Source organism: Vanellus vanellus (genome assembly GCF_965231255.1).
Source record: "Vanellus vanellus genome assembly, chromosome: 8".
NCBI classification, from domain to species: Eukaryota; Metazoa; Chordata; class Aves; order Charadriiformes; family Charadriidae; genus Vanellus; species Vanellus vanellus.
This window is the reverse complement of record NC_138913.1, coordinates 441,908-454,338: the sequence shown is the minus strand read 5'-3', so window position 1 is coordinate 454,338 and position 12,431 is coordinate 441,908. Positions and strand designations below refer to the sequence as shown.

Here is a 12,431-nt window from a genome sequence, read left to right as displayed (position 1 = left end):
ACAAAATCAGACTGTTGGTGATTTTTCCTCCCCCCAGGGATCCCCCGAGGCCCTCGCTGGGGCATGGCTGGCTGTGCGAGGCCAGAGGCGCCGCTGCCGGTTCTGTAGGGCAGCACTAATCTGATGATACAACTTAGTCGAAGGCCGGGCAGTCTTTGGGGTAGACCTGAATTAGGAGTGATTTCTTGTCACTTAACTCCTCATTTCTCTGAGTCCATGGAGGGGGTTCCCCTGCCCTGTGAATACCTGCTCTGCAGTCCCTGGAACTGAAGCTGGAGGAGACCTTTGCCACGCGACCTGTTCCTCGGGGTGAGAATGCGTGAGGGGGGGCGAGATCCGAGGTCTGTTACCCCGCAGAATCCCACCTGCCTTTTGGCACTTCTGCCACCCAAGAGCTCTGCAAGGGGCCCTGCGCCCAAGTTCCTTCCGAAGGGCGGCACTGGCGAGATGCGATCGTGGCCAGCGGGGAAAAAGAGAAGCCCCAGGCGCAGGAGGTCAGTCTGCAGCTCGGTCTGCGCTTTTCTGAGCCGACAGGGCCAGTTCCGAGCTGCCCGGGCACGGCCATTAAATGCCTTTGTGCTCCCCCATCTTCCCTACAGCTTCAGCGTGTCACAGCCACTCTCGCCTGTGCCTGCCCCGGCTGCCGTCCAGCTAAAGCCTGCACGTACTACGTGTTTCTCTTCGAGTACCTGAGCTGCTCAGTGTCCGAGCCGACCCTTCCCGCCCCAGGTGCGAAAACTGGAACAGATCACAACCAGCCCCCGGCCCTGAAAAAGTGTAGCGCAGAGGGTGCAAACCTCTCACTTCCCCCATAACCTGACGTGAGTGCGTGAATCCGTGTTTTGCTCTGTATCTAAGCATTGTCTAATGAAAATTGCACTCTCGGTCTGACAGCAGGATTTTGGTTTGGTTTGGCGGTGGTGAGGGGATGGGGTGGCCCATTCCGTAGCTGGAATTCACGGCAGCTGTGAGGCAGGAACAGCCATCAGCAGCACACACCGAGGATCTTTCATCCTGGTCTGTCTTTATCTTACCACCGTTCCTGCCGGAGCAATTCCCCTCTCCTGAGCAGAGGGTGTTGTGTCACCACTGTGCTCTTCCCTGGCAAAGGTTAGCTGTTGCTCACGTTACTTTTCCAAATGCATTTGTTGTTGAATTTCCACAGCAGAATGGTGTCTCTGCACCTGATCTGCTTGGGTCTACCTAAAATACCTTTCTTGAATAACCCGGACTCCCAACAAATTTTACATTTAACTCCCATTTCCAGATTAATAAACAATTTAAATACAAAGGGTTGTTTTCCCGTGCTAAAGGTTTGAATGCTAAATTGTGACCTAGGTCAGAAATGTGCATTAATTTTTTTTTGCTTGCAAAAAATTACTGGAAGAAGTACAGTGAAACACTTTGTCTCAGGCTTTACAAAGTTTCATGCGAGTAACCAATTTTACCTGCTGAATTCAGGTGCGATGCAGCACCGTGCGCCTCCTGTCCTCCCGCCCCGGGCAGGATCGCACCCCGCAGGGCTTCGCCACTCGCGCAGCTCCGACCACTCCGGCGGGTGCAGAGCACAGGCAGCTGTACCGCCCCCCGCCGTTCCACCACCCTGCAGGCAGTAAGAGGATTCATACGTTGGGGCAGTGAAGGTGCCCGACCTGTACAGTTCTCGTGGGTTTTGTGCTCACGGTTTGTTCCCTCTTTACCCTCCTGCTAGTCCACGAAACACCCCCCAGTTCCGGAAGCTCTGCTCGCGTACAGCCGGCTTCAAGACCCGCTGTCTGCTCGGCTTCCAGTAGAGCTCTCCAACCCCTAAACTCAGTCCCTGGGGTTGACAGCGCCTGCCGTTTTCTAAACAAGCTCCCGGGTTGCTCAGACGGTTCAGAAGAGCGGCGTCTTTCCTCGCCTGGGCAGCTCCCAACCCTACGGGAGCCAAGCACCCGCCCCACCCTCCACTACCCCTTTTTTGCCCCTTTCGTAGCATTTGTTCACATTCACGGCTTGGGTAAAAGAACAGAACGGACATCTCAACAGATCTTACATGAGTGTTTTAAAAAGCAGATGAGGAGAAGGGGGTTGGAAAGCTGTGCAAACCAAGAGCAATACAGAGGAGAGGCAGAATTGCTCCAAAGACTGTTTTTCACGGGTAGTTCTCAAGTTGTTCAGTCTCTCTCCAAACTCAGGAAGACAATTCCCTACTGACTGAATCCCTTCACTTTTGGAAGGTTTCCCTCTCTCCCCAGTCACTTACACGTCTCGGACTGCGCGGAACACGGGAAGACAACGGGGGCCGCGTTTATGCGCAGAGTACTGGGGCTTCGCCGGTGTTCAGTGCTGACTTGCAGGCCGTCCTCCCCAGTCCGTTATCTTCTGCGAAACACGCGTATGAAGTGAATTCTCAGTGTGCTTGTTCTCCGCACCACGCTCATTCACTGACAGATTTTAATTATACCAGCCACTATTACTTCACCTTTTATAATGAACACGTTATTTAGAATTCTGTTAGAATTCAGCAGAGGAAACATCTAACTATTCCGAACTGCTGACGGCACTGCATTTTTAGACGTTGCCCGATTTTTAACATTCATTATATTATTTTGTACGTAGGTACCATTACTTGTTTGTTCAAACACCGGCCCTGGAACTCTCCCAGCGTTGTGCGCTGCCGAGGGGGGTAAGCAGAGCTGTTTGCTTTGCTATTTAAATCGTCTCCGTTCCTCGATTACTGCCTGTCAAGAAAAACACTCGATAACCCATCACTTTCTTCCAGCTGCTTTTTAACAGCTTCTTCCCCCCGCCCCCAAGGCCAAACGAAAGCTTACCTTCCCCTCTGAGGGCAGGTTTTAATTCCCATCCTCTTTGGCTCCTTTTCCAAGCGGTTTGTTCTCATTACGTAATGAAAGGTTTGGTGGAAGCTTGTTTTGTACGGAGCTATTTATACAGGTCATACAAATAGTGTTGTGTGATAACTGCCACTGGATTACGCGGAGAGGTGACACACTTCCGAGGGCCCACGAAACACTTTGAACTTCAGACACTAGTTACAGCTACTCATTAGAAGAAATTTTTTTTCAACTGAGCAATCAAGTGTGAACCTCCTGAAAGCACCAACATCCCATTCTTGAAGACGGCCAGAGACGGCAGTAGACCAACAGACTTAAGCCTAAAGCATAAGCCGAACAGCCCTGGCGGCGGCTGTCGAGGGCGGGCGGTGAGGAAACGGCGCTGCCGCACGTGGGTCATGTGGCAGATCACAGCCCAGCGAAAAAAACCATTTCTCTTTCCCTGTGGGTCTGGACGGGCCACACCTTTTGAGACAGAAGATTTATCCAGTGAGTTTTAGTGTCATAGACAAGTTCTACTTAGAAGTGCTGAGAGATACTTAACCTTCCAAAGGATTTCTAATGATAAAGTGCTGTTCCTTTAATTTTCATTCACACTGAACACGGCAAGGGACAGGTAAGCTGTGCCTGTGACACGAGGGAGGGGTGGCGGGAGGAGTACCGCTGCAGTGTTCACTACCAAGGCCTGCTGAAATGAAATTTACGTTAATAGCATTAGGAAATTTAGAGAACGGAAGAGATTTTTAAGAGACCTGCAGTATTATTTGGGATGGAAACAGACTATCCTTCTCTGCATTTTCTCTGTACACGGTGGAGAATAGCAGGTGAGAAACCAATCAAAAGAGTGTAATTGTACTTTTCGTCAACCAGAGATATATAGCTTACGTTGCAAAGTTTACTTCAGCTCACGGTTCTGGATCTCCTCCTGTTTTGGGTGCCTGGAGTACAATTATGAGCGAACACACGCACTCGTAACACAGGAACAGCAGGAACCCGTTTTAAGAAACGGCTTCCTAAGTTTTCAGAAACCAGTTTTCACATTTGGACTTAACCAGACAGATGCGAGCTGAAGGGGAACTTTACATGGTGAAAATGTAATAACACGTTGTTTGTCATTAACCCCAGGGATTGCTGGTGGCAGCGGTTTGAAGATGAATCGCTCTTTCATTACTACCCTTTGACCACGCCTCACTCTGAAAAATAAACCTTCCCCGCTCGGAGCCAGCCCAGAGCCGACTGCCGCCGCCGGCCGAAGCGAGGAGGGTGTAGCTGCGCCGTGCGGGGTCAGGAGGCAGAGGGAAACCCTCGTCGCCGTCGCCCCTGCGCAGGGTCCCCCCGACGGCCGGGGCGCGGGCGCAGGCTCCGCCGCAGCTCTGATGGTGCTGGCGCGCGGCAGCAGCGCTCCGGCCGTCCCTCCCGCTGCCCCTGCAAGTTACACGCACAGACGGAGGCTCGTGCAAACTTCTCCTCAAGCCAGAAGTCAACAGAAATTCAGGTTTTCTCTATAACTTAGTCCTGCTGCGTACGGGACTGATCAGCGCAGCCCTCTGTACTTGCGCCGCACAGCACAGTGCGGGCAGTGTGCGCTGAGGGGTCTCAACAGCTGCGTGTTCTGCATCTTTAAAAAGACTTTCCCCTTCGCAATAAACGTAGAAGAGCACACAATGAAGGGAGGTAATGCAGAAGTTCAACAAATTCCTTTTGATATTTAAAGTGGAAAACATGTTTATTAACATTCTTTCAAGCTTTCCTTATTCAAGGCCATATAAAAAAAATCTCTGCTTTTTGATTATACATATGTTTTTACTTTCTACACAGTTACAGAGGTATTGTATAGCGTTTAGTTTTTTCATGATACACTGGTAAGTACTGAGTTCTGTTAAACAGTTATAAGCACTTGTTTTCAAATCAGGTATTTGAAAAGAACAATTTTTCTATATACATAGTTTAGCAGACTAACGCAGCATAGAATGCTCCTTAGTAAGAGGTATATGAGTTGAGGATCAATAGAATACTTACCTAAAATTAATTTTCTATGTGGAACAAAACCTCTGGTTTAGTCATCCCCCCTCCTCCCCCCCCAACTCCCACATCATCGCTGGAAACCAGACTACGTGGTAGTAGCAAGTAGGGATAACTCGTGTGTTCACGGTGGATCTTACCTTGTGAATTGCCCAAAACTAAACACAGAATATTCTAAGTTCCCTTATCCCAGGAACTGCTCAGTGGAACTGCTTAAACTCAGCTACTTGTGGCAAACTCCAAAGGATGATTTGGAATCGCTGCTTCGAGAGAGAAGTGGCATTTCTTCTGCTTCGTTTCGATACACCAGCGTATAGAATATTGATCTGTTCTACATTTTTTTCTTTCAGTAGTGGTGACATTTTTTAGGAAAACTCTACACAAACATGCAAATACATTTTTTTGTTGGGCGTAAGGGGTAACACATACGGTACATGTAATAAATATTGCTATTGGTATGACCCAGTTTTAGCTACAAAATGGAAAAAAATTACTTCCAGATAAATCCCATTTCAACAAGATACACATAAGAGTCTGTGTGATATTTCTATTGATATAAACTATTAACATTATTCATTAGCATCGTGAAGTCCAGTTAAACTGTTCATTTTGAGAAGACAGAACGTGTGACTGAATACCTGAATCAAAAATAAATCTATCTGCAACGATTTAACCATAGTACTACTACATGAACTGCTGCTCCTATTGAAGAAACCAAATGGATTACAGATTAAAATAGATTCCCTACATAAAGATTTGCAAAGTATAGCCTTAAGAACTCTTTTGTTCATACACTATTCGTCATTAGTGGTCTCAAACAGTATTTGCCACTCTGTACTCCCTTTCGTCATTGGGCTGTAGTTGAACCACTACACTTTCTTCGTTTACTCCATTTTCTGCATCACTGCTATCGATATTGTCATTGTCATCTTCCTCATATTCTGAGGACTCAGTCATGTTCTGATGGGAATGCGATTCTGACAAAGCCCCGAACGACTGAGTACTAACTGAGGCTAACGGTCTAAGCAAAGGAGTATTTTCAGACACTTCATTCTCCTCTTGACTACTGTCTGTTTCAGAGTCAGAGTCCCCCTGGGAAGGGACCACTTTCTGCTTACATACAGGACATGTTTTCTTTGTTTTAGTCAGCCACGGGTCCACACACTTGCAGTGATACGCTGTCAGAAAACAAAACACAAGTACATCGTTACCTATGTGAAAAGGACAAGGAAACCTGCTTAGTTGTATTTATGTTCAGTAACACGGGAGAATTTTAGAATTTAACTCGGAGAGGATTTTAGCTGCAAGCCTGTTGGCACGCGGGCTGTCTATCCTCCTGTACAGGCCAGCTAACAGATTAGATCTCGGACATACGGGTACGCGCAATAAATACCTATTGCCTCTACTGAACGAATCTGAGAGCAGTCCTGCAATGGGACATGTTTGAGGAAATAAACTTCAAAAGCTTCTTGAGGAATTACAGCCACCTTGCAGCCACCATCACCCTCATAACGCCTCTAACCTCCTCCAAGGTTGTATCCAGGCACCTTGTTCTTAAATAAAACTACCACATGATTTGCAGATTTTAAATTAGGTCTACAGTTGGCACTGCAACTATATTGGCCTTGTTTAAAAAAAAAAAAAAAAGTGTTCAAAAGTGTCTTGCTTATGGTGTTAAAAACTTAGCTCTGCTTATTAACAGAGCCTTCTATCAGGCGAAGAGCTAGGTATTTCCAAGGGCGAGCACGTGTTCCTGTCCAGGCACACTACCAGCAGGTTCTCCACAAGAACCAACAGTGGTCTTTTGGGTTGGGTTTTTTTTTTTTTATTTATTTGTCAGCAACCTTTGATATTGGTGATGAGGTTTAGTTCACTTTGCAGTCCCTAGCTGGGATAGATGCTACGGGTGTGTTCTTTCTCTTCTGATAACTCCTCGTTTGTCAGCCTGTTCTGAAATTGTTTTTTATGAATGAGGATCTACAAAGCCCAGTCTGTCATCTGTTGTGTTCACTGCAGATGTAAGGCTCTGACATCACTTGCCTCTCCCTAACATCTCCTAGTGACGTGGTATTTGCTGTTGCAGTGCCTGGTCGGAGCAGGAATTTAATGAGAAAGCTGGCTAAAACTGCACCTGGCCAAAATGGCTGCAATATAGTTAACAGACTGGGAGGTAGAAAGGGTCTCACGCTAGGAAGGATGAATCCTATCTTGCTTGATAGATCTTACGCAGCTTTTATAAAAAAAAAAAAAAAAAAAATGTTTAAATTTAGAGGTGCTCTTGGGTCCAGGCCTCTTCTAGGTTTCTAGGTATAAGCTCTTAAAATACTTCTTGTATTTCAGTCCAGGCAGTGGTCTACACGGCTTCAGGCTACGGGGCAGACTATAGTCCTTCGCCCATATTTCTATGTCACTAATAGCTGAATTATGTCTTATGGTTTAATTGTCCTGGAGAAAGTGAAAGCCTGTTTTTTTTTAATATAAGAAGTAACTCTGGAATATGTTTCCCTGTTAAATGCAGACATTTAGGGAACAGTGTCAAGCCCAGCTTTTCTTTCATGTGTATATCCAAAGAAAAATGCAAAGTGGGAATGCGAGCGTTTTTTGCTTTTAAAGACAGAAAAAAGTTTGCTCTTTTCCCAATTTGTATATACACTACTGCATATCAGCAAAAATAAATTCTATAAAGCAATCAGTAAACATATTCACAGTGATTTTTAGACATGGTGTTTTAGAGAGCTGTTTCGCTACAAACACCAAACCTAAAATAAAGCTGCTTACCATGAGAACATGGGAGGATTCTGAGCTTGTCTCCATCCTCATATTCATCCAGACAAATGGCACACACATCGTATTCATCTCCTACAGCACATAATTGAGAAGCGGATTAACTTTAAAAGATTTACCATAGACCTTTTCAAATACATGCATAGAGATTCTCTTGGGCAGTTACACAGGTTGAAGAAAGAATTACTCTTCCCTGTCCACGAACGGGGCAGGTTCTTTGACGCTATGTAGTCAACTTTGCATATTCCTCTCCTTATTAGGACTACAGCTCACTCACTTTCCCTTCAGGTCAGTAAAAATGTTTTAAACTGTGTGAATTGCTCTCTCTATTATATTCTATCATTCCTATTAAAAGTAAGAGAAAAGGATTTAAAATATAGGATTCGCTTTAACTATACAGGTATTAATAAGTTATTGGGAAAACTTAGGCAGAAAAATGGCAACAGAGACAAGTGGATAAAAAAGCAGAGTAATACTCAAGAATTATAGTCTAGTCACCAGAGAAAGTTTACATTATTTTGCAATTCAAATCTCCCAAATAAGAGATACATTACTGACAGTACTGAGATTATGTACAGTGTTGTGATATATTATATGATCAAAATATAAACACTTTTTAGAAGTAAATTTGCTCGTGTTTTGGTTTTTATCAAGGACTTTATAACACGGTCCCTTCATCAATCCACATGGTTCTTTCCAATTTCCTGGAAGACTCTGGCCCTCTGAAGTTTGCCGTTCCACCAGCAGGTCGTGTCCCTGTCATGGCTTACCCCCGGCGGGCAGCTGAGCCCACCCAGCCGCTCGCTCAGTCCCCCTCACTGGGACGGGGGAGAGAATCGGAAGGGAAAAAGTGTGAGAACTCACGGCTTGAGATAAAGACAGTTCAAGAGGTAAAGCAAAAGCTGTGCGTGCCAGCAGGCAAAATAAGGAACTCGTTCACTGCTCCCCCAGGCAGGCAGGCACCCAGCCGGCTCCAGGACGGCAGAGCTCCATCACACGTAGCGGCGACCCGGGAAGACAAACGCCATCACTCCAAATGTTCCCTCTTCCTCCTCCTTTCCCCCAGCTTTCACTGCTGAGCACATCGTACGGTGTGACACATCCCTCTGACCCGCTGGGGTCTGCTCTCCTGGCTGTGTCCCCTCCCAGCTTCTTGCCCACCCCCGGCGCGGCGGTGTGGGGAACAGAACAGCCCTTGGCACTGTGCAAGCACTGCTCAGCAGTAGCCAACGCATCCCTGTGTTACCCACGCTGTGTCCAGCACAAATCCAAAACCTAGCCCCCTACAAGCTACTATGAAGAAAATTAACGCTATCCCAACCCAAACCAGTATAGTCCTTTGTTTGCAGGAACTTCATCTGTGAAAAGTTGTAAAATACCACAGTTCAGTATCAACTTTCTCCTTCTAGCCTGCGTGTCCCTGAGTATTTATATTCAATATTTAGACAGACTTCTTGTCCCATCAATGGATGCCACTGGAAAGAGCCTGGCTCCATTTTTTGCCCCTCCCTGCAGGGGCTCATGCACATGGATGGGATCCCCTGAGCCTTCTCTTCCCCAGGCTGAACAGCCCCAGCGCTCTCAGCCATTCCTCATAGAGATGCTCCAGTCCACTAGTCACCTTCATGGCCTCTCACTGGGCTCTCTCCAGTAGCTCCATGTCTCTCCTGTACTGGGAAGCCCAGAACAGGACACAGTACTCCAGATGTGGCCTTACCAGCGTTGACCTTATGCTTATTCCATCATTGTTTCCTTAGCTTCAGAAACCTAAGTCCAACAGCCTTCAGCCTTACCAACATCTGGTACAACTGCTGGAGCTAGAAAACTTCAGGCAATTCAGCAAAACTTGTTCTACAAACATGTATATTCACAATGTGTGTGCATGCGTTTTTCTCAAGACAGCTGAAGGCACTTGCTCTGTAGCCTAATTCTTCAAAGGTGGCACACTATCCTGAATAACAAAATTTCTTGCAGATCTCTTAGTTTCATATATACATAATGCTTTTCACAGTTACACAGAAGGTATTTTTGTTGGCAAAGTGGTAGAGAAACTGGTGAAGAGAATAGCTTAGAGATGTTGGCAAAAGACAAAACAGTAGAAAGCAAAACAAAGCAGTGAGAGAACAAACACAAATCCATGGTATGTTTCTTAAATTTAAATCACCTCCCGCAACGCGTATGGATTCAAAGACACCTTCCTCTCCAGGCAAGGACAGAACACCTTGAACCTTGTGGTGCCTTCCCTGCCCCTTTGAATCTGGCATTCTCTCCCGTGAAGTATATACAAGCTCAACGGAAGGGGAGGAGAGTGCCATTTCCAGAGTGGCCCATAACATAAATTAGGGCACTTAATGAATGACAAGCTATGTAAATAAAGAGAAGACAGGATCAGACGTAGCATGGTCATAGTAAAGGTAGACAATGCCTTTGCAAACCGATTTCTAGAAATAAGAAATACGGCACATCTTATCTATGTGGAGTTTGGTACAACATTCAGTAAAGTTCTACGTGTGAAGTGATTACTCCTAGTCAGTAAGATTAGCGAGGATTAGTAGAGGGACCTGAATAAATGGAAGTTGCTACAAGTGGTGTTGGAAGAAGCTCATTAGGTTGGAAGAGAGTTATCAGTATTGTCTTTTTACAAAATTGCTTTGGAACAATATTGATACAAAACCAAGCAACGTATCAATTATACATATACAAGACACGATTAAGTAGGCATCATCAAGAGGGTAACTGGGACAACACAGAAAAATCTGGAATAATGGTACATGAATGAAATTCAGTACTATAACGTGCAAGCGCACCCACTTAGGGATTATATCCTTGGGAAATTTTAGCTGAGATTCCATCAGTTGTAAATGATTGAGAAGCAACAGAGTGTTCTGATTGATCGCTAGTGTTCCTAATGTGACAGAACTGGGAAAAAGAAAAACGCAACAGTAGGAAGCATCAAGAGCAGTCTTTCTAGAAGAGGTAAGTACTGTTCAGGAATCTGTAATGTGGCAGCCCGTATCCTCAAAATATTAATTCAAACAGAAACAAAGAAAGAATATAATGATCACATAACAACGAAACTATCATGCAAGAAAAATAAATAAATAAGCCAAATAATTGCAATCTAACAATCTGAAGGCTGAAAAAGGATTCAGGTTTCTCTATAAATACCAGCGATACCGTGGAGAGAGAAGAGAAAGAAGCTGGGGGGGTGGGAAGAAGAGCTATCATCTGACCAGGAATCATTAGGTTGGAAGTGAAAAGAAAACTTGATCACTGGACCAGTGATATTCTGAACTGGCCTCTCAGGACCATCAGAAGGTAATCACGGTAAAGGACCAAAGCTGCCCCTTTCCCCACACCCACTTTTAGGTCAAGGCTTTAGACAGGTGACACGGGAAGCTCCTAAGAGAACAGCACCTGGAAGGAGATGGACACGGACATCTTAATCCCAGAAGACAATGGAGGGAACTGAACCTAGATACCTCAATTCCTGTCCAAGACTGCCAATTACTAGGCTGTATTATTAAAGTTGAGTAGTGCAAAGTACTTCTTTTAAAATAAAGAGGTAGCCAGATCCCATTTTGTAAGGAGCCGTCTTCCATTCTACGTCTTGTGAATACTTAACCTGATCAAGCCTTGAGAGGGACTTCAGCAGTGAAATGGTCCCCTTCACTGTTTGGACCCCTTGCTTTGACATGAGCTGGGTAGAGTACCTGCTCAGCTCTGTCAAGGCTGGAAAATTTCTGGCCATGTGCAAAGCCACTGTACCTGCAAAGTTGGTAAACTCTTCTTTCACACACCTCCTGCAACTTGCACTCACCCAATGCCGCTACTCACTGTTTCCAGACGGCACTTCTCCTGTTATGCCGCTGGCACTTTAGACACCTGAACCTCACTGCGGTAACACTGCCCAGTGCCGCACCGTCTCTTCACAAGCAGCTGCTTGCTAGGGCTGTCCACTCTCCTGACCACGATGCGTTCTTTAGATGCTCAAACTACAGTGTACCAGAAAATATGTCTGGCCCAGCCCGCCTCTCTCCCTAATTAAGTCCTGCCTATCACACGGCTACAAGCACATGTGCAAGCACACTAAGCTGCGAGCTTCCCTATCACTTGACTAACACATGTTGGGTTGAGGGACTGGATAGTTACAGGGTCAGGTGATCCATTGCATATTTGTACATCCCATCATAAGGGCAGTCATCTGCTCCCCATGTGGCGCTAGGGTGCCTGCACCCTGGTATACCCTTTGGGACAGGAAAGGCACCAATGATGGTGCCTCAGGAAAAAAAGATTATACGTCCCACCTCGCCCAAAGGATGGGCGCCCCAGATACAGCCTGCAATATCCCAGGGGTGGCCCCAAAGAACTATGTCACTCTGCAAATTTTGGCTAAGCATCCGTAATAGCAGTCCTAGCCCACTACGTCCACCTGTTCCAACCGGTACCGTCTTCACAGCTGCTTCTTAATTTCCCAGTGCGCAGCAGTTTACATTTTCACCATCTTCAGGGCTAGCTAAGATCCTGGGTTTTACCATACAGCAGAGGAGGCAAGGAAGTAAGGAGACGTAGATCCCATCAGAAAGAGTACGTGCAGAGAAGGTTCACTCTCTCAGGCCAAAACACAAATGGGAAAAGGCATGCAGCAAGGCAGAGGTCCCTGTAGGAGAAATGAGGCCCCTGCGATCACACCCCCTCAAGGCAAAAGCAAGCAGGGTGGAGATGGCATATCTTGTTTTCAGTGGCCCTCAGTGCAGATTTCCCCACCTCCTTCCAAATTCCACCTAA

At 46.1% G+C, this 12,431-nt stretch overlaps 1 protein-coding gene across 1 annotated transcript in view; it reads right to left on the bottom strand.

Moving 5' to 3' along the window:
* Positions 1-4,542: 4,542 nt before the first annotated feature.
* RNF13 (ring finger protein 13) overlaps positions 4,543-12,431 on the bottom strand; it is a 47,477-nt gene continuing 39,588 nt past the window's right edge. The window contains exons 9-10 of the mRNA XM_082487470.1: positions 7,638-7,718; positions 4,543-6,037 (exon numbers count right to left, since the gene is read on the bottom strand). Of these exons, the coding sequence (XP_082343596.1) occupies positions 5,673-6,037; positions 7,638-7,718 (446 nt within the window). The 3' untranslated portion in view covers positions 4,543-5,672. The remainder of the gene's footprint in view (positions 6,038-7,637; positions 7,719-12,431) is intronic.